The following is a 22,313-nucleotide window of genomic DNA, read 5'->3' on the forward strand; positions in this document are numbered from 1 at the left end:
ACAATATCCTATATGGACATGCACAGTACAACAATGTAAAACTGAACAAGAGCTCCCTGACGTACATCTATTGGCAATAATTTGTTGAATGTTACAACGAGAAAACATCTTGCAATTGGCGATTCTTATGCCTGTGTGGCTCATGCAACTCCTACGGAAAACTCACTAATAGATACCACCATAACTGTACAAAAAAATGAACACTCAATCGGGATGAAAGATGCCCCTGGAACCCCAAAAGCCTATTACTACTTCGACTACTATGACTCAGAGGTTGCCGTTGTTCCAAACGGCCGACTGACATTGATAGTTTTTGCAGTGCCATAGGGCCGAAGGGGAGACTTCATGACAAATTAGCTTATATAGAAATTCAATTCTGTTGACGCTGCAAACCCTATTCTATATTGATCGTTTTTATTTATAAAGTCAAATTGAGTGTGAGAGTTGTCCGCGAACAATTTGTTAAATGCATCATCACCTTCTGATCTTTTGTACAAAATGCCTGTACTCACATTACATCTTCCACAACAAACATCAAAATGCCCTGCGTTTGGATACGCAGATGATTTCAAGCTTGTATCAACAAGTCCAGCAAATATACAAAGTGACCTGGAAAAAATTGAAAAATGGTGCCATAACAACAAAATGCAACTCAATGAAAGCAAATGTCACATCCTGCCGATTAAAGTAAACGAAATAAACTGGCACTCCTTTATACTTAACTCTAAAACTCTCTCAAGTAAAAGCGAGCAAAAATATCTAGGTATAATTATGGCTACTAAGTTATCATGGAAAGCGAATAAAAAGAATCGTTGTAGCAAAGCCTGGAAAGCGTTTTATTTCCTAAAACGAAACATGTCAAACCTTGCATCGCAAGCAACAAAACTCAATGCATATGTCGGCTACGTTATACCAGTCATAGGTTATGCCTCACAAGCATGGTTCGCGATTAAGACCGAAAGCAAGGACATCGAGCGCATTCAAATAATAGCAACGTCGTGGATAATCAGTAACTAGGAAATTAGTTACAAGCAAAGACTGACCACACTGAAGTTGCTGCCTTTGTCATATTACTTTTAATTGCATGATCTATTAATGCTCATCTCACTGCTTAAAGGATCTTACAATATAAAAATACCCATTAAAACAAACAATAATGAAGGGTTGTTAAGCACACGTCAAAACGAGCTAATAACAATTAATAAAACAAGAACAAGGAAGGCTGATAAAAACTTCTGGAAAAGAACCAGTTATTTACTAAATATAATACGAAAAGTAGGGAACGTCGATCTCGATCAAATCGATAAGAGAGAGAGAGAGAGTTTAGGCTTCTGTGGGTCTTTCCACATGGGTTTGCACCCTTCATATAACGACTGAGCAGAGCTTCTGCACCGGGTTACAATGTCCCCAGCTGTAGTTGAAAGCCCAGGACTATAAGTTGACTTCCGAATAACTTTTGTAGAAGTAGGTCCAGTATATTTTTGTTAAATATTTCTTATCAATTTGATCGAGATCGACGTTCCCTACTTTTTGTATTATATTTAGTGAATAACTGGTTCTTTTCCAGAAGTTTTCATCAGCCTTCCTTGTTCTTGTTTTATTAATTGTTATTAGCTCGTTTTGACGTGTGCTTAACAACCCTTCATTATTGTTTGTTTTAATGGGTATTTTTATATTGTAAGATCCTTTAAGCAGTGAGATGATCATTAATAGATCATGCAATTCGAAGTAATATGACAAAGGCAGCAACTTCAGTGTGGTCAGTCTTTGCTTGTATCTAATTTCCCAGTTACTGATTATCCACGACGTTGCTTTTCTTTGAATGCACTCGATGTCTTTGCTTTCGGTCTTATTCGCGAACCATGCTTGTGAGGCATAACTTATGACTGGTTTAACGTAGCCGACATATGCATTGAGTTTTGTTGTTTGCGATGCAAGGTTCGATATGTTTCGTTTTAGGAAATAAAACGCTTTCCAGGCTTTGCTACAACGTTTCTTTATATTCGCTTTCCATGATAACTTAGTAGCCATAATTATACCTAGATCTTTTTGCTCGCTTTTATTTGAGAGAGTTTTAGAATTAAGTATAAAGGAGTGCCAGTTTTTTTCGTTTACTTTAATCGGCAGGATGTGGCATTTGCTTTCATTGAGTTGCATTTTGTTGTTATGGCACCGTTTTTCGATTTTTTCCAGGTCACTCTGTATATTTGCTGGATTTGTTGATACAAGCTTGAAATCATCTGCGTATCCAAACGCAGAGCATTTTGATGTTTGTTGTGGAACTTCGTTTATATATATTATGAAAAGTAGGGGACCTAGGAGAGATCCTTGGGGGACACCACTGGTTACTGGTACAGTTTCAGATTCCGAGTCATTTACTTTCACGTATTGTTTTCTATTTGATAGGTAACTGGCTACAATCTTTAAGAAATTTCCCCCTACACCCAGGTTCTCCACTTTGTTAATCAGAAGATCGTGAGGAACTGTATCGAACGCTTTTTTGAAGTCAAGGTAAAGTACAAAAATTTCGTTGTCTTTTTCGTCGAATTCATTATGCAACAGGTCTAGGAAAAGCAACATCTGGGTTACTACTGATCTATGCCTTCTAAATCCGTGTTGTGATTCTTCTAGCTTTGTCTTGACAATTTCATATAGATATATTTAACAAAAATATACTGGAACTACTTCTTCAAAAGTTATTCGGAAGTCAACTTATGTTCCTGGGCTTTCAACTGCAGCTGTGGACATTGTAACCCGGTGCAGAAGCTCAGCTCAGTCGTTATATGAAGGGTGCAAACCCATGTGGAAAGACCCACAGAAACCTAAACTCTCTCTCTCTCTCATACAATATCTGACCAACATTAGATTTGTATACCACGAGATGTCGAATCATCGCAAAAGGATGTCTTGAGATGAGAAGACGATTTTTTCTTTCAGTATAGATATCCGTCAAATTTTTATTAGCAAATAAAGAGAATATTAATTCTGAAGACGAATTAGGAATAATGAAAGGCAAGGAAGGGACCGACCGCAAAATGCTGCATGCTAGTGAGTTGTTAGTGCATCCTCCAAAGCACACGTGCAATTTTACACCAATAATTGCTATGCACTGACACGTATATTTTTGAGGCATATAACAATACAAGGATTCGCTAAGGAAATAACAGGCAAAAGGATCTAAAGGTTTCCTTGACACTGATTAATAACTGATGAGAAATGTTCCGTGACTAATTTGAAAATGTGCATTTAATCTATACAAAAAACTTTAAGATTTTGATAATGGCAAACGAAGGAGATGATGAACCGAGTTTTTTCGAGGGTTCTCTACCGCCAGAGTTCAGTGAAATACATGATGGAACCTCGGATTTTGAGAAAATGGAAAATGCAGTTCTTTCTTCGCCCGAAATGCATAGGAGGACAAATTTTACTGCTGGAATAAACGCTAGAGCACATGTTGAACCGGGACATTTTGATACCGAGAAGCAGCAGTTGTTGCATGATTTACATCTTTGCAAGATGGAGATTTCGAAGAAAGTTCTCCAAATGGACAACATGAAGGCTGATCAAATGGCCTTAGTTGATGAAATGGAGGAACGTCTGCAAGAGGCTGAACATCAAAGAAAGTTGTTGCAAACTAAATTAGATTCCCAGCAAAATGTTCATTCTAGTGCTCAGGAAGAAATGAAGAAGCGTCACGAGGTCATGCGTTCTGACCTGGAAAAAATTCTGAAGAGACAGCGGGATCTGGAACTAATTAATGAGAAATTGCAGAACCAAGCCGGGGACGTTAGACGTGTTCTTGGATTTTCAACAATGCCGCATCAGTTGAGCCAAGAGAAACTTTACAAGCTAAAAACTGTGCCCGAAGAAAGCCTATCATTGAGGGATTTCACGCTTCTGAAACTTCAGGGTCTGGTTGAGAAATTTAAAGAGGACAGTGATTCTCTTCGGCAAACTTTGAAAGAGGCAACAGATGAAGGATACAATTTGAAAAACCAGTATGAAAAAATTGTAGACAAGCTAACTGCTGAGCATAAGCAGCACGCGGAATTAATTGTACGGTTTCAGAAGTTATCAATTGAGCTGAAAGACACTCAAAAGCAAATCAAGGACGGCGACCACCGAATTAAGTATTACGATCAGGTCAAATCAGAACGAGATTCTCTAGCTAAGGAGCTTGAAGCGCAGCAGACGGAATTTAAAGGCCTACAACAATCTTTCATAACAATTCAAAGAGAACGAGATGAGTTGAGTAGTGACTTAACTGCAGCAAAACAAAGCATCAATTTGTTGCAGCGTGATAAAGAATTCCTGGGCATTCAAAACGTGGAATTGAATGAAAAGCTTGCTGCGACTATAGAAAAGCTCAAAACTGCACAAAGCCACGCTGAAGACATGCAAAAGGCTAGAGAAGAAACGTATGAAAAATATGTTGCTTCTCGGCAAGAGGACAGATTTAGCTTTGACGATCGACTAAAGCAAGAATTATCGGAGATTAAAGCCAGACATGAACACGATCTTGAGCACGTGAAAAATAGTTTAAATGAGCTCCACGAGAGAGAACGAAAGGCATTGAAGGAGAACAATGAGATACTGCAAATGGAGAAAAACAGAGCTATGGCTGCTGAACAAGAAGTGAAAGAAAAGAATGAAAATCTTTGGCAGGATTTACAAAGAGTAAAAGCTGAAACTGAAAGCAGGATAACCAAAATTGAAGGTGATGCAAAGGTGAAGCTATTTGAAGCTGACCGCACGGTTCTATCGCTCGAAGAATCCCTAAAAAATTCCAGAAACTTGCAACTAGAAAATGACAAGCTATCAAAAAAATTGAAATTAGTTACAGCAGAATACGAGCAACTACAGTCTCAATGTCAGCAAGAAATTCTCAACCTGAAACACCAGATTAAGCTTAAAGAGACTGGTGTAGAAAGTGTTCCTCACAAAAAGGAATCTGAAAAACAAGATCGTAATTCAGTATCGGAATCTGAACTGATCATGCAAAAGCTGGCGTCCAGGTTTGATATTTCGAAATTGAGCGATGACTACACTAGTTATCATAAGATAGCGTCTCTAGAGCACGCAAATTCGCAGTTGCAGCATGAAAACAGAGAATTGAGAGGCGAACTGGAATCGAAAACATCAGAATTGGAAGCTGCTCAAAGCGTTCTCGATGGCAACGCAAATCAACCGTTCCAACTATTGATGTCAAAAATTAAGCTGAAAGACGCACAGTGCAACAAGAAAGACCGAGCAATAGCAAATTTAGAGCACGAAAATTCAAATCTGAAAGGAAAAATAACTCAATTGCAATTTGATGTTGAGAAGCTACTTAATAATCGTAAGGAAATTTTAATGATCAAGAACAATCTTCGAAGAATGGTCTCTGAGCGCGAAATTGTGGAAACAGACGCAACCAAGGATGTTTCTAGTGGTGACAGTGAAAGTCAGTTGGTGATTCTGCCGAACATGGAGAAACGAGGATCAAATTGGGCAAATAGATTGCGAAATAAAACTCAAGGCACGGAATGATTGGTTAAGTGACCTCAATTTCGTTGTAAATTTGTAAATATTGTAGTGTACAGTTTGCTAACGTTCGAGAAGTTAGATCTATGAGTTTAAAAGTCTGTAAGGTTTCGTAGAAGTTTTGTGGTGTTCGAACGTTTAATTTTCCAGCAAAAAGAGTAATATTTTAGAGAGAAACTATCGACTTTTTGGTTCTGAACCAGTTGAAGGAAAGATAGTATATGCTCAATTGGTTTCTGCCAGTCAATTGTAGTATTGGTATTATAAGAAAACCCTTTAAGCGTAGAATCTAATTTTTAAATTTCGCTTTTCGTGGAGTTATGGATGTTTTAAAAGTTTTGGTGCCCAATTCGGGCATTTTCCCGCAGATTTGTCATTTTCGGTGTGTTATTTCAAAATGTCTGTGCTATAAAATCTTTTTTGGGGTAGAATACTTACATTGAGAGATGTTTTTATTCCTTCTAAGGCTTATCGAAGTCATTTTTTAACGCTAAAATTGATTAATATTATATTTACTACTTTCTACAGACTATTTTTCCATAGTTCAAATAGAATAGTGAATTTGTTTTGAAAAAACAGTGATTAATTTCAAGTGACATACTTTTGAATAATTTGCATTAGTTTATCCAGATTTCGTGTGTTTGGCAACAGTTTCCTCGCAGCGTTGTTGAAGTTATTTATATTAACCTTTTGTCTCAGTTTTGAGCCCTTTCTCTTCTGTTTGATTGCTCTCAAATGAAATTTGTAGCAATTATATTAGTCATGTGGTTTTTTTATGCAATTTTTTGCTTGATCGATTTTTCCTGTGACTGTTTTGACTTTAAACGACCGGAGGGCATTAAATTCTCTTAGAGCCTTTAAGCTGACTTTAAGTGTGCGATTCACCAAAACTGTTTTGGAGACATAATTCAAAATGATGTAAACAATTATTTTCATTAATTACGATAATCTTCAATATTTAAATGTTAAGGCCGATGGTAAACCTATTTTTGAGTTTTTCATGTCAGGATTTTTAAATTTTTGCATTTTGTTTTCTCAAGTACGTTATTGACACTTAATGCGCATTTCATTAAAAGATTTAGTGAGCCCTGGTAAAATTTCTCTAACAATATTCTAAATTTTTAAATTTTGACTTGCGGTGTTGTTTCAACCTTTTCTATTGATCATTTCAGATTTTCTTCGATACATGATTTTTTAGCCTTGGGAAAATTTCAAACGAAAAAGCTAGAAAATTTCAAAGAATTTTACAATTGAGAAGCAAACAAATTTTTGAGATTATTGTGTTCTTGCTTTTCCAAAATTTCTCAATTGTTTATATCTATTACATTTTTTTTTCTTTGGGGAGTGCAGCTAAATAGTTTTTTTAATGCTCTCAGACGAATTTTGAAGTAATTCCTGTGGTCGTGTGTCTTATGCAAAATTTATGGTTGATCGTTTTTAGACTATTTTTCTCTTTTGAGAATTTTTCTCGTGACTTTTTTACGCATGTTATTGTTTTTTTTGTAATCGAAATTGCTCAACAGAATTTATTTAGCTAATTTTGAAAGTAGAAGGCAAAAATCCGTCAGATTTGGTTATTGATTTTAAATTTCAAGAGTGATAATAAGCTCTTCTGAACACAAATTGAATCTCCACTAAAGCCACCAACTGTTGTTTGAAAGCAGTTCGACCGATGATGGTCAGTTCATGGTTTTTGGGCAAATCAGTAATTTTGTCGCAAAACGTTTTGTTATTTTTCATGCAACTTTTTTGAGGAAATAGTATTCGTTGCTAAGCAGATCAGTTCGTCTGAAAAATTTGTCTTCTATTATTTATAGACCACTAAATTCTATTGGAAAATTCATTGGTAAATTTGGTAACTATGCTTTTTAGAAAATTTTTTTGTTTTGGTTGAAAAAAGAATGGGTGGAAATCTAGGTGGAAAGGCTGCATATTTTCAGCCTTTGTTAAAAAAAAACAAAGTTTAAACTTGACACTTAGAATGGAGCAGCATCTCCCGTATATATTTCTATGCGACATTTATCGTATTAAATTTTAAAAAATATAAGACTTGAAATTGTTTTTTTTTCAGCTGTATCCCTTTGCCTATGAGTCGTTTTTTTTGATGTTCTACGTTGTGTGTTGATTGTTTTATTTTTGTACGTTGAGAATTCTTTTGACCGGTTGTTGAGAGACGGTTCGGAGCATATTTTGTCGCCAAAGTGATATCATCGTTAAACTTTTTGGTAAATCTTTTGTGGCGGCAAATCATTATGATTTACAGCAGCGTGACCGAAGTTCAGGTTTCAATATTGCGTTTTTGTTTTTCCTCACTTTGTCGGGAGAATAACTATATGCTCAACTGGGTTTTTTTGTTGAGTAAATTTTGGTCAAACGGTGAATTTATCGTAGAGTGTTGAGTGTTATCATTAAAGGGGTTAAATTTTTGTTTTTTTTTTGTTTGACGTGAGTTTTGTTCAGTGTACGATTTTTTTTTATATCAAATTTTTTGTTCAAATTACCTTTCACTGTAAGATTGAGAACATTCACGTGTTAACCATGAGACCAAAGTAACATATATTTTGCATTCAGGCATTAGCTCGTTGTTTTTTATGGCTTCACACTTCATTTCCTAAACCTTCAGTGAATTATAGGACTGCAGTTTTTTCACTTTTTGTAGTCATATATATGACTTAGTCTCATTCAATTGGCTTCCTAAAGAGGATTAAGTTACCGTATCTAATGCATTGAGTTAAGACCTAGTGTCTGTTATGGCTGAAAAAATATTTGAATCGAATTTCTGAACGGTGTCTTTTTCATTTTGTTTATATAATTATACCTTGTTCTCACTAATTGCGAGTCCCATCTTCTGTCCAGTGAAAAAAAGTAATCTCATTGTTTTATTTTTAATAGCCGCGAAGTGATAGCGGCTATAATTGGGGACATCGTGGTTTTTTTTACAATTCAAAGGATTTGAATTGTAATGGGACGCTGTATTTTTTAAGATCTGTTCATACATTTTCATGATTTGGAAGTCAAATTGGAGTAGTGATTTTGGTACGTCGAAACAGGAAATGGAGCGAAAAAGCGAGTGGTTTTGCGGCGTAAAATTTTTTCTCCTATTTTTAAGTAGAGTGATAAAACGTTGTTTGAACAGAAGTTCGCTTTCTCGCTACTGGTTTTTTGTTCACATGCGGCAATTTCACCTCGGTTTTTACCGTTTTTTTAAATTTTTCGTATCGGACTTTTTTCTAAATGGTTTTCCCAATCCATGCATAGTTCATTCTAGGCCTAATTTTTTGTTGTAATCAAATTAACATTTCTCGCTGGTGGTTTTTTTTCTCGCTAGCGGTATTTTGACATGGATTGTTTTTTTTTTGTTTTTAATTGCTCTCAAACGAAGTTTCTAGCAATTATATTAGTCCTGTCGGTCTTTTTTAATGCGATTTTTCGATTCAACGATTTTTCGTCGGACGTGGTGTGAAGGGCTGTTCTTAGAGGTTGAAGACCCCTCCTCTGTTGACCACCCCCCCCCCCCACTATTACCCAACCCCCCGCGCGCTGTTACCCTCACCCACTGTTGCTCCCACCCTTTTTAGCATTTTTTTTAAATATAACTTTTTTTAAGTTTTGAAATTTTTCGTCATTTTTTGGGTTTGTCTGGCCTCAAGAGCCACGGACCTTCCTCTAGAGTTTGATAATATGTTACTGCATAGTTTGTGGATGTAATGGAATGCGTTTCAAGATTTTAATATCAAAAATTTAAGGAGTTTTTTAAAATATTCTCAAATTTTTCTTGTTCTCGGTTTTTTTTCCGGCACCAGGGGTCCTGGGACCTCCTCCAAAATTTGATAATAAGCTTCCTTATAGTTTCTAGAGTTAATGGGATGGTGATCAATTTTTTTATGACTCCAGTCTTATTAAATTTTTGGAAATTTTTTATCGTGTTCCAAGTGTATGCATCTTTGAGACAGTGAAACAGTGAAACTATTTCAGGCTGTTTCAGTGAAACAGGGATATTGGATAGAATCTTGAGACAATGAAATGGTTCTTAAGCTGATAATATATTTAATTTTGGCATGATTTTGTTAAAGTTTGCAATTGTTTCCAAAATTTTTGAATGGGTATAGCGTGTCCTTTTCTGGGTTTAACGTTCATTACTGGCCAACGAAACTTTTTATGTCTCGGAGATGGGATTCTTGACAGAACTTCCGAGACAAATAGTGGTTCTGAACTATTAACGAAGTTGAGACCTTTTCTAATTTTGCATTTTTCCGTTTTTTTATGATTTACTTACTAACAAGGCTAGAAAACTAAATGTTGCAGAGTCGAATCCCATCATGGAAAATTTTTCTATCTCTCATTCTCTTTCTGTCGTTTAGGGTTTCTTTTCCTCTCTTTCTCGTTCACGTTTTCTCTCTCTCACTCTATCTCTCATTCTCTTTCTCTCTTTGTTGATGCCGCACTTCAGCTGCTGTTATGTTGCGTAATGTCATCATCTCTGATCCTCGTTAACATTGAGTTATATTAGTAATGTTTTTTATCAAAAATGAATTAACAGGCACTTTTCAGGAAATCATTGTTAATTGCTCTCAAAAAGCAATTTGTAGCCAATATATTAAACCTGCTGTTTCTTTTATGCAATTTTTCGCTTGGCAGAAACTGTTTGGGAGACTTATACTTATGGTGTGTATTCTTATGGGGGGGGGGGGGGTTCTTAGAAATTGATCCCACACCCCACTCACTGCCCCCACATCAGTCGCCCAATCCACTTTTGCACCCCCGCTGCGCTCACCTTACGCCCTTCTGTTAATCTAAGCCGATCTCACTGAACCGGGGCTAGCTACTGACGAAGCCAACCGCTCGCCGGTCGTTTGAGAGCAATTCGCCCGACGTTAGTCGGTTTTGTTTTATATCTGTTTTTTTAGTAATGGTTTTCCAAATTCCCTCATGGTCCGTTCTTTGTCTAGATTTTTTTTAGTCATTGAAAATTTTTTCGAATTGTGTGTCAGCACTTGTCCTGCTATGTTCTAATTCGTCGTCTCCATCGATAATTGTTACGACCTGACTTCTTGGAATTTACTTTTTCAATGACTTCAGTGACATCTACTGCTTTGCAGTTAAAATTTGTGTGCGTTACGTCATTTCTGCATTTAGGTCAATTGCTTGACTAACCTTACTAAAAAACAACTTCTGAACTCTTTTATGGAACTTTAAATTTTATGAACATTTTATAGTTATAGATCAACAGTGTGCAGCTAAGTAGTGCCAAACTTATATGCCCTAATTCTTGGGTAATAGTCTTAGCTCTTTTAGGCGTTTTCCTTACAGACCGTATGTGTCATAAAATAGACAGTCTGAATCTAACCCAAAAAGTCTAGTGGTCTTTTAAAGGACTGGTGGGCGGATCTGTCTATCTTATTTTTTAGTTATTTCAATTCATGGAAGGCCACAAGCTGCTATTTTCCGGCAATCTGCCGGCTAAGTTTTAAACGGTTAGTTGTATGTCTGATTGCACCAGTTCTCATCGAATTTGTTTTTTTTTTATTATTTATAATTATGGCTTTTTTAAATCTTGGCTCCTACACTTTCTTCTCGCTTTTTTATTGAATTTTTGCCTTCGCTCGTTCTTGTTTAGTCTCAAGACTTATTCTGATTAATGATAGGTCTCATCGGCTTCGCATTGAGGTTGAAATGGACTAATTAATGCCATCAGGTGATAAGTATAAGGTTTTAATAATTTTGATTGTTTTCAAAATTTTTTTTTAACTCTGCCCTCTGTTCTTTTTGTCAGCATGTAACTCGGTATCATACATTACAGGTCCCATAAACTTTCTTGTCACGCAAGTTTATGCGTCTCTTTAGTGTTTTTCAAAACAGATATTGAGTTTTTGCCGTAAATATTGGCCGTATTGGCAGTTTCCATCAGCCCTTTAATGTGGCATATTATTTAATTCATTTAGTAGTTTGGTTTTGTAACAATTTTTTACCCGAGCACGAATTTTATTTCAACAGTATGTGAAATTTTGAGTTTCCTATCTCTTAATTTGGTTGGCAATTACGCCACAACTGTGTATGAGTGGGGTAGTAACATTGTGCAAATGCACATTACCAATCCTCCTTGTTTCTTTATTGGCCATTTTTTGTTCAACTAGTTCCATGAATTTATTCTCCGTTTTCAGTGTGTTTTGATCCCAAGTGGTATTTTTACGAACATCGCTGAAAATAAATGAAGCGCAGTGCAGATTCAAGCAATGGTACAACCGGCGGAGAAAAAGCAACTCCTGAAAAGATGAAAAAGATTGAAGACTCTGCGGATGGCTGCAAGTTAACAGGATTCAAGTTGGTCAAACAGCTCAATTGTCTAACCGACACGAAAACAATTTTTCTTCAAGTTGAGAAAGATGAACAAACAGGAGTTGTTATTCTGGAAAAACAGCCTTTTGATGAGTCTATTGCTAATAGAGTAATATCCGAAGATTTTGAGGCAAATCTTGTTTTTGAAAATGACATTTACTCAAATCACAAAATTGTATCGAGTGTCAAATCAGCTAATGAAGTGAAAAGTACTTTGATTTATCCCGCAACCAAGCGCCATATTTTGAAGTACTCCGCAAAAATGCCGTTTGTGTTTGAAGAAACTGCTGAAATGTATGAAAACTTTGTGAAAGCTTTTTTCAAGGAGCAAGCCTTGAACTGTAAATGGGTGTACAACATTCTGGAGAAGAAAAGTGAGTCTGAACGAATTATTTGCGAGGACCCATGTCCAGATACAGGCTTCATTTGTGTGCCAGATTTAAGAGCCAGCGATTTATCAGACGTTCAAAATTTTCATGCGCTTGCTATTGTGAACCGTCGCGACCTTATGAGCATTCGTGATCTAAATTCATCGCATTTAGAACTGCTAAAAAATGTGCAGATCAATTGTCTTAAGGCAATTACAGCCAAGTTTCCTATTAAAAAGGAACAATTACGCGTTTTCTTTCATTACCAACCATCTTTTTACCATTTACATATACATTTTGCGTCTATCTACATCTCAGGGACACATGTGCAAGTCGAGAGGGCCCATTTATTACGTGACGTCATTCAGAATATTGAAGCTGTTGGTGATTTTTATCAAAGGCGGACAATTACGTATGTTGTGAACGAACAAGATCCTCTAATGAAACTGATAGCAGAAAATGTTTTGAAAATTTAGTCAATATTTCTAGTACAATGATCTCGATGAATGCTGTCATATTCAGAAAAGTCCCTAAATAACAAATTTTGTTGTCAAAATTTCTTTATACGTTCATACCCGTGAGTTCTAAGGAGATAAAGTTACAGAAAATGAGGTATTTATTAAGAGCTACGCAAATTAAAGCAATTTTGACCCAATCCATATAAAATTGTCTCGTATCATTCAGTTGTAGGGCGACATTTCGTAGCAAACAGTGCAACTATTCCTATGATACGTTTTTAGCGTTGCGGTACTCAAAGAAAAACTAAGACATAATGAAGTGCGTTAATGCGGCACTAACGTCAAAACATGATTTTTATAGGATTCAAACAATAAGGGTAAGGTGTGAGAGCATTTGAGAAATTTGTGTTTACAATTACTACATAGAGTTCCACGAGTACTTTATGCATCCTCTCCGCTCTGTCGTTGATAAGATTTCATTTTCTAGAAAAGATAATTTTTAAGTACAAAAGATAATTTTTAAGTACCGGTTATTGTTTTCCTTAAATTGAGCATTAGCGATCTAAATTACACAGTTTTTTTGACCAGTTTTTTTAATGTTAGCTTAAATCGGGAAGTAGTTACTTTATCTTACTGTTAAGATTACCGTTTCAGGGTACTGTTGCTTAGAGGTTACCGTTTGAATATAATGCGCGAAGCCACGAAACATCGCAAATATATCTGCCAATAAATATGTATCATATAGAGTATCAAGCTCGCATTTTTGTTAAATTAGCTGAGTCTTGTTTTAGTTGTTGAAATTATTTTTTGCCAATGGAAAGCATTTCACGAAAAGGCATTTCAATCCATACAGATAGCAAAATTGCCCAGAAATAACACCCAACACTGAAGAAAAAAGAGTGGCATAAATTGGTGCCCATTAAAGCTGAAGCGGGTGCTCCGAACCATTGTATGAAAATCCAGTGCCATAGTAGAGCGGAATACGCACTGCGACTGATCAGAACCCAGTAACCATGACTGAGGAAATCGTTCACGATTCCACCATAACCACTTCCCAAGTAGGCCACAAAAAGTGAAGCGAAAAATGGACATAAAATAACTATTATTTCAATCAGTTTCTCAGTTGTTATGGCTCCGAAAAATATCGACAGAAAAGCTACTACGACGAATAACAATTCAATGGTCCAAAGCACGCATTGCGTTTTCTTTCCGATTCCCGGCACTTTTTGGTTGCAAAGCAAGAACCCAGTTATTAAAGCAAAACACCAAGCAGGCATATTTGAGTAGCTTTGGTAAGCGTAATAGTCAAATATGTCGAAGTCACTAACAGCGATAGAAACAGTAATGAGGCCTTTTATTTGCAGAAATCCGACGCAAGCTAGAACTGTTAAGGTAAGTTTTGGAAATTTGAAAAAGGAATGCCAAACTAAAGGTGTAAATAGCCACAGTTGGAGGTTGGCTGCCACAAACCACATTTGTGGCAAACACGCATCGGCAGAAAGACTGTCTTTGAAGAAGTTGTTGATAAACAACAAATTTCTCCAAATATCAGATCGACATGATTCGATCAAGTCGGTTGTTGCTGGCATACTTGGTTGTTTGACATCGTCTAGCAAACCTGCGACAAATAAGATTGCCAGTAAGTAGTTTGGAATTAAACGGAATATGCGTTTAAGTATGTACAAGAAGTAGTTAAACCTGCTTTCGTATTTGACTTCCATATTGTGGTAGGTGTTCAATGTTGTCGACAATGTGAACAGAATTGCTGTGAGTATGAACGAGCTGTGATATCGTAACATCTCTTCGAACGTGAGTTCTATTTTCGTTTTCAATTCCGCAAGTTTAAGCGCGTGTGTCCAAACTAACCCAAATATTGTCAAGGCCTTTAATCCATATAGTGGCTTCAGTTGGGCATTTAAGCTGCTGTCCGGAATTGAGTACGAGTAGGCTTTTGATAGATTTCGAACAATTGAAAAGCATAGAATCAGTTGAATTGACTTGGAAGGTGCCTCAACGTGGTCCTGAATCTTGAGTAGCTCTATCTCGGCTGTGCCATAGCTACCTAAAATACATATATACATTTAGTATATATACATATGTCCATGTAGTTTAATATTATTACTTGTTCATTATTCGTATACTGACAAAGGTGAACGTGTGAATTGAAATGGAGATGTTTAGAAACAGGGTTTATAATAATTGTATGTGACAAAATTAGGGTACTATGAAACTAGGAGTTATGAATAATGTAATCTTAACTGAAGGGAGCGAAAAAGCCGACAAATTCTCGAATCTTTGTTTACTTGCTCTCGAACTAAGTTTAAAGCAATTATTGTAAACATGTGTGTCTGTCTTTTTGCAAAAATTTTGCTGGGAAGTTTTGACTTCTCATCTAAAACATTCTTTTCCTCGCTCGATTTAATTTGAAATTCCGTCTTTGAAAACGGGTGAAGCCCGGAGTTCATCAAGTTTATGAGCACCTCTCTTACTAGCTTTAGTAGGCTCTAATTGTACGATTCATTTAGGCGGCTTAGGAACGCTTGAGAAGACAGATATTGATGGTTGAGAGGGCGATTTTGAACCGCCCATCACCCCATTTTACCCCTTCCCCCGCTGTATCCTCGCCCTCTGAGGGTAACCTCTCTGTGTTTAAGCTATCAACCAGAGTCAACCCCTCGCTTTTCGCTCGAAAGCAGATCGTCTGAAGGTAGAGGAGTATGTTTATTCTCAACAGCAAGAAAGGTAGAGGGGTATGTTTATTCTCTATATTATCAATTCTTGTCATCTTTACCAAAATAACGACAAGTCGTTGTCAATAGACGGATAAAGTTTTCTGTTACCTTGAGAGCTTCCTCCATTTATGGTGCTGTTAGCAACCCCACTTGTTCCGCTTTGTGGTACACCTAGTACCCCTCCTGTTGATGGGGGAGCACCGTGTACCATGGTAGCAGCTGCTGCTGCACTTGTCACTGAAGTTGTGCTGACTATACTTCCTGACCTGAATCAAATTCACGAAAATTTACGCTGTCTTTTTTGGTTATATTAATTTTGAGAACAAAGATATTCGAACCATATTAATGCCAACAAAATCTTCTGGTCTGTTTAAGTATGAAAATTAATTACCTCAAAAATACAGAAAAAACGAAAGAAATTTTTGAAGGGGTCTAAGAAATAAATCATCGCGAAAAACAACTAATTTTAGATAGAAATTAAACCCCCAAGGAAGTAAACCCCACGGAAATAATAGTCATTTAATAGCTTTAATTTATAGCTTTAGACTATAATAGCTTTAATAGTCAAGTGGGGGTTTGTTTCCTGGGGGGAGGGGGGGTGGTTATTTCCTATCTAAAATTGAGGTGGGTTTTCCGAAACCGGATTTGCACCATTGTACTTCACTAATTTCACAACGGCTTCAAACTATTTTCAATTCAGCATTTATGACTGCTATGAAAAAACTGGCACGCACTGTATACCCAGTATATCGAATCCCCAAAAACATAAGTAAACCCGGGACCTAACAACGTGAATCTCGCTGTGAGGTGCCGAAACAGCGTTTTACTGTAGAAATTTCGAGCATTGCGAGAGCTTTATTTGTCTTACACTCCTGGTCAGAAATACGGGCGGTTGCGAAAAATTGTGTTATCTTTAAACCCTGAATTTTCCCGATTGATTTATTTGTATTTTGATTTACGTTTAAAACTTTACAAGTGCATCTACATGTCAATATATGATAATCAGTGGAAATACAGTTTTATTTCTACAGTTTAGGTAGTAAAGCTTCTCTTTTTTGAAAGTGCTGCTTTTTCTTTAGGACGTATTTTGTTTCGTCCCACCTGTTGTTTATGCCCACGATAAAATTTTTATCGTTATATAGCATGTTACTATGTAAAAAATAGCACGTGCGCCTGGGGGCCGTAAAAGTTAGATCCTCTCAGAATATAATAGAATAGAATAGAATAGATCCTCTCATGTATAGTCATTGTCATATACAATTAAGATGCTGTACGACCCACCTCTCGACCATCATTTCTCATATTTAAAGGACAAAAGTTCAATCATTTTTACCCGCAGTCATTCTTTTCTCAGTACGCAATGCTGCAACAATGTAAGCTGCCACCCTAAATTCGTTCGGAAAACGTACCTTATGCTTCTGGCTGTGAAGCTTCTGGCACTGTACGTGGGGTCGAACAGAAGTGTGTGCCGTTGCCAGAGGTCAATGCCAGTTCCAACCAAGGTTAGCACAATCAGAACAGCAAAAGCCACCAATGCAACTACGAAGTATAAGTCGTCCATGCTCAAACTGAAGTAGCTTGTCCGGGTTTTGTTCAATAGAGCTCTATTAGTGGGAACCGTTTCCACTAGTGCTTGTTTCAAAAGTTTTCATAGTTGTAGGATCTTTTTGTTACTCAGACTGAGACGCCGACCATATTAATAGATTAATAAAGTCGAGCGGGAGGGGGGGGGGTAATTTCCCTACCTTAATCACATGTTAGATACCAAAATTAACGTTGACCCGAAGTCTTTATGCGTTGACCCCTGGTCTTGACCTAACATCGATCTTTTCATAAATTGACCTCTCAACTAGGCTAAGGCGTTTTTTGTTGCTAATATGCAGTCAAAGCTTTACATCACCATTGCTGAGATTTAAAAAAAACAAACGTGAGAAGCCTGAACCTACATTTGAAATATTCGGTGGCCAAAAGAAAATTTAAACGTTTGATATTTTCAGTATCTGTATTGGAGTTGAAAATTATCTTTATAAAACAAAACTGATTAAATTTGATTTTTGTTTTTGTTTTGAAACTTGTATGTCTAGCGACGGAAAGGAAGCAGTTCGCGACTATAGTTGAGCACATACCTTCGTAAACTATGATTCCGGCTAATGAGTTACATCTGACCACAGAATGCGTAAAGAAAGAATTGAATCTTGAATTGAAAAAATGCCAATGCCTAGATTCAATTGATGTGCGTGGCGAAAGGATTAATCTATGTTCCCTTTTCAATATGCGCTAATGTCAAAAAAAGAGAGAAATTCGGCAACAGATTGTTTGAACAGATTGCACAGTTTACTCAGTTCACATTCTGTAAATAGTTTTTCTAACATCGGTATGTTTTAGATGTAATCTAGATGTGCAATGACCTCAGCAGTTAACACATCATATTCACAGAGAATCTTTCTGATAGTCTTGCTTTTTAGTTTTTTCCTTTAATGTAGAGCTGACGCAAAGTGAACCAGAAATGATCAAAGCCCCCACACACACCATGAACTAATAATAGAAATCTGAGGGGAAAGCATACATACAATACCTTTACTGATTCGACACATGCACTAGAAATTGTAGTATAAGAAATTGTTTTGGGTTTCGTGGTGTCAAGACTCATTGACAAAACCCAAGTTCCAAAACCGTACTAAATGTTCACTCAATTAATAATAGCTCTCAAAATTTGTAGAAGTTATTTGAATCCTGTTGCTATTTCTTGTGATTTTTTTGACGATCATTTTGTGTAGAAGAGTGGAGTAGAAGAAATTGACGACGACGATGTCGGAAGATATCTGAGTGAAAGGGAATTACAAAACGCAGTTGATTGATTATAATTTTGAACCATAACCATTGTAGTGACTAACAAAGTAATATAGAATTAATGGTTATAGGTAGCCCTACGCCAATCATTTGAGAGCAATTTCTATGACGTTGTGTTGACAATTGTTTTTAATTCATTTGTCGAGTTCTAAAAGATCAATTTACAAAAAGTTCTGATTAAACTTTGGGTACATCGGACTTGGGGATATCCTGTTTCAAACTTGTAAAATGTAACTTGTCAAGATGTATCATTTTTTTTAATGTAAATCAAGCTGCGTAACAAATATAAAGTCAAAAAGCAAGTGTGTGCAGTGTTCAACTGCTCCCATTGTCGGTCTTTGTTAAATTTTAACAGTGGTGCACTTCAGGTTGAGGGAAAAACTTGATCATCATTTTCTTAGCTCATACGGTTCTGAAAATCACTAATGTCAAAAAACAAGCATTATGTAACTATATCACAGACTACTGAAAACTTAAGTTTTGTTCTCGAGAGGAGAGGAGGCAGATCTATAATTATAAGTTTTGAAGCTTTTTAAATTTGATGAAAGTTTGATTTTAACCGGTTCTTCAGCTCCAAGGCTTCATTTTGAATAGCGTGAAAAGACTGGTCAGCAACGAGTGAGCGTGTGTATATAAATGTTTGATCCCCTATAAATGATTTGTGGTGTCGCACCATATTCACCTCTACAACAAACTACGTCAACTGTTCCGACGTCTCTTGATGGTGCATGGCCTATATGCTATACTATGTTTTTTGTTCAGGCAAGTTTGGTCAAACACTTCATTTTGCGTTGAAAAGTTTATTGTTCACTTTCTCAGTATTTTTGCACAGAATTTATTCTGTTATGTCAAAGCAAAATATTTGGCAGAATTGCGTCAATTGGAGTTTCTGAGATGACGCACGGCTGCTGGACATTTTGGCACTACCGTTGTTGCAAGTTTTTGCTTTTTTTATTAGTGAGCGTTCTTGTTCGGAAAATAGTGCTAAATTAGTGATTTTAGCTGGTTCGTATCCTTTTAATAGAATTTTCATCGGTTATGGTCTTTTTTCTCAAAACTGATCTTTTTATTTTCCATTTGTTTTTCTACTTCGTTGATTTGACGTGACTCTAAATAGTTTCTCGGAATTAGAAATTTTCTTTTTAATTAAATTTTTAAGATATTGTCTGTCGTATTCGAATTTTTATTTAAATTACTTCATTTTTTGTGAGAACAGTCATTTTTTCTGATTTAATCTCAAATCAATGAGCGCAGAGCTGCAATAGGGGATATCATTGACAAGTAGGCTTAGAAGTTTGAATATAACGGTATACTATCCGAGAACGTTTCAGTTGTTGGTTTCTTTCGCATTTTGTTTTTGTACATTTGAATTTATAGCTCAATTGATTTTAAGGCCTGCTGAAGGAACAATCGATTTACCAATTTTGCTACCAAGAGGAGGCAAAAAATGAAGGGATACAAAAAAATCGATTGTATCTTCATTACAGATATATGATCTACAATAATACTTCTACTTTAGACTTTTTTATTCAATTGACAACCAACTACTAAACATAATTACTCTTACAACCACTGTCCTTCAGACTGTCCACTGTCCAGAGATTTGAAAGGTATTTGCATTTTTTATAGACAGTTTTCATTAGACTGCTCAGTTTTATACGTTTTTTTTTCTAAATTATCTGCTTACCGACTAAGACTGTTCATCGAGACTTGTTGATGTTTGACTGAACAGCTGCTCTGTTTTCCATCACAGGGAATAGTGAAATGTCTGCGTAGTGATTGTAATTCTCTTTCGGTTACATCTCTTTTGTCAAAAACTGGCCTGAGGTCTAAGGAGTGTTCACTTTTAGAATTGCTTACAAATAATTTGCTTCCACGTTTTTTTATTTTTTAACAACTTTCAAAGAGTTTTTATTAATAACACTCCGAACTGATATTGGAAGTGAATCAAATCATAGAGTTTTCTATATGTATATAAATCAATTTCATTTCTTTTATTTTAAATCTTCTATCCTCACAATTGTTGCTATTTTAAAAGGAAAGTGCCATCATATATACGCTCAACAGAAACTTGAATCATGCACCCAAAAGAAAAATAGCTGAATAGCTTCTTTGTTCCTCTTGAGGCGTAATGGAGCAATCGCAAAGACATGGGGAAAGAACGAATTGAAGAAGAGCTAATGTTAACACTTCACAATCATCTCTAAAAACGAACGATGCCTAAAGTAAATTTTTAATTAAATTTTTCAGATTTTTCAAAATAAGAAATGGAAAAATCCAGCACACGAAAATCAAAAACCAATGAGGGCAAGTCTCCTACCTTTGCACAAACCACTTCAAAATGATGGTTCTAAGCAGCAGATGCCATTGGCATTTTTCATTTTAATTTTTTATGGTGAATGACTAATCAAACAAAAACAAGACAAAGATCACAAGAATTGAGGGAAATTGGTTTTCCTACAAATTCTCAGCCCATAAGATTTATGTTTTTATGGGACCTTCTAATTGCCAACAAAATTTTACAAACATCAATAAGATAGGGCTAGGCAGCAAGATAATTGGGCATATTTGTACACGAAAACTCGCGAGAAATACTAACACATGCATATAAGAAAATAATGAAATACTCATGATATTAATGTCTCTATTTCTCTACAATATGCAACTTGATAAAGTTAATTGAAGATTAATTGACTTTGCAGATTTTGGACTCTATCGGAGGTTATTCACAGTGCAAACGCGCACTCAAGAATTAAACAACGGTAAAAAGCAAAGAACCACGGGAACACTGTCTGGAGGGGAACAGCTTGTAGTGCAGCATCCGGCTAAGTGCTACTCATCATCCCTTATGTTCCGACCTACATCCATCGTTGCCGGATGGTGTGTACACGGTCCTTTTTATAAAATGTTCCAAAAAAAATAAAGAACCATGGGAAATTCATTTTGCTGAAAAAGCTCAATAAAAAATTCACGTGTCTTGTAGGTAACTTTTAAAATTGCAAAAGTCTGGAGAAACGGTTGCAACAACACCTTTTTTAAATATTAATTTCATTTTAATTTGTTCAAAAACAGAAAATTTTGCACAGAAAAAAAAGGCGCGCTGAACTTAAACCTAAAATGTTAATCTTTCTGAGAAAAAAAGGCAGATTAATCTCAAAACAACAAAAGGATTATTTGTAACGAAAACAAAATAGCCAGCGATGAATTAAATTTGTGTACATAAAGAAAGCTGCATCAAACGCATCCAAAATTTTCCAACAGCCCACCAGCCTGCATTGATGCAAAAGAATACTTTCAGTTGTGATTTTGTACTTAAAATAAAACATAGTTGGAAACGGCATTTACTCCGTTCAGCAGATTGAAAAGAATTTCTCCACACGATTGAAATCTTTTCCTTGACACTTGATGGAGGAGCGAAAAGATAATCATAGCTCCTCCTCTAGTCGTAAAATCCACAATGAGCTCAATGATTGCCTCACCTATCTTTATGCACTTATGAATTGAATTAGTCCATTTTTTGTTTTATGGTGGGTTCAAGTTTTTTCATGAAACAAATAGTATCTATGACACTTAATTTTACTGTGAATATTATTATTGTTATTTGAGCACTATTTTGACGAAAAGAATTTAAGGGAACAGAACGTGAAAACTCACCTTGTGGAGAATCCTTGTTCACGTAAATTTTACTATTTCAGAGTTCCAGGTGGACTTAAAGCTTACCACATTGGAGGTAAAAAGAGAGGCCATTTTTTGTAATTAAAGGAAACAAAATGAAAGTTGGTTTCTGGCTGTTTGAAAACAATAAAATTTTCGAAATTTTTTACAGCTTGTTTACGAATGTTTTTAAGGGAGCAACATCTCAGTGACACTATTGTAATATTTTTATGGTAACAGTGCAGCACCCTACAATTTTTCTGCGAGGATTAAATACCCGGCCGGCTTTTATAAGAAATTCTACGTCTGTTTCTCTGTATGTCTGAATAGACGTTAAACCACGGAAAATTTGAACTTTGATAATTATTTTAGTCGGTTTCCGATTTTAGAAA

General features: G+C 36.0%; 2 protein-coding genes and 1 pseudogene across 2 annotated transcripts; 2 read left to right on the forward strand and 1 right to left on the reverse strand.

Annotated features, from left to right (window-relative positions):
* The first annotated feature begins 3,189 nt into the window (after positions 1–3,189).
* On the forward strand, positions 3,190–6,050 carry LOC142344682 (progesterone-induced-blocking factor 1-like). Its single transcript, XM_075396520.1, has one exon. The coding sequence runs from the start codon at positions 3,280–3,282 to the stop codon at positions 5,527–5,529; it is 2,250 nt and encodes a 749-aa protein (XP_075252635.1). The 5' UTR covers positions 3,190–3,279; the 3' UTR covers positions 5,530–6,050.
* Positions 6,051–11,645: 5,595 nt separating this feature from the next.
* LOC142344078 (m7GpppX diphosphatase pseudogene) lies at positions 11,646–12,783 on the forward strand (annotated as a pseudogene).
* A 572-nt stretch (positions 12,784–13,355) lies between these two features.
* On the reverse strand, positions 13,356–17,676 carry LOC142344079 (O-acyltransferase like protein-like). The gene is made up of 4 exons (XM_075395561.1): positions 17,544–17,676; positions 16,827–17,021; positions 15,526–15,683; positions 13,356–14,747 (listed from the first exon to the last, which is right to left on the reverse strand). The coding sequence occupies exons 2-4, from the start codon at positions 16,976–16,978 to the stop codon at positions 13,486–13,488; spliced, it is 1,572 nt and encodes a 523-aa protein (XP_075251676.1). The 5' UTR covers positions 16,979–17,021; positions 17,544–17,676; the 3' UTR covers positions 13,356–13,485.
* Positions 17,677–22,313: the final 4,637 nt, after the last annotated feature.

The sequence above is a fragment of the Convolutriloba macropyga genome, chromosome 8 (genome assembly GCF_964194025.1).
Source record: "Convolutriloba macropyga chromosome 8, txConMacr16.3, whole genome shotgun sequence".
Lineage (NCBI taxonomy): Eukaryota > Metazoa > Xenacoelomorpha > Acoela > Convolutidae > Convolutriloba > Convolutriloba macropyga.

Bases quoted from the DNA above. Each gene is read 5' to 3' on its own strand.
- LOC142344079 (XM_075395561.1), bottom strand. From the start codon at position 16,978: ATGGACGACTTATACTTCGTAGTTGCATTGGTGGCTTTTGCTGTTCTG. The intron at 15,684-16,826 runs GTACGTTTTCCG...AATTTGATTCAG, and splicing joins TTCACAGCCAGAAGCATAAG to GTCAGGAAGTATAGTCAGCA. The intron at 14,748-15,525 runs GTAACAGAAAAC...TATGTATTTTAG, and splicing joins AAATGGAGGAAGCTCTCAAG to GTAGCTATGGCACAGCCGAG.
- LOC142344682 (XM_075396520.1), top strand. From the start codon at position 3,280: ATGGCAAACGAAGGAGATGATGAACCGAGTTTTTTCGAGGGTTCTCTA.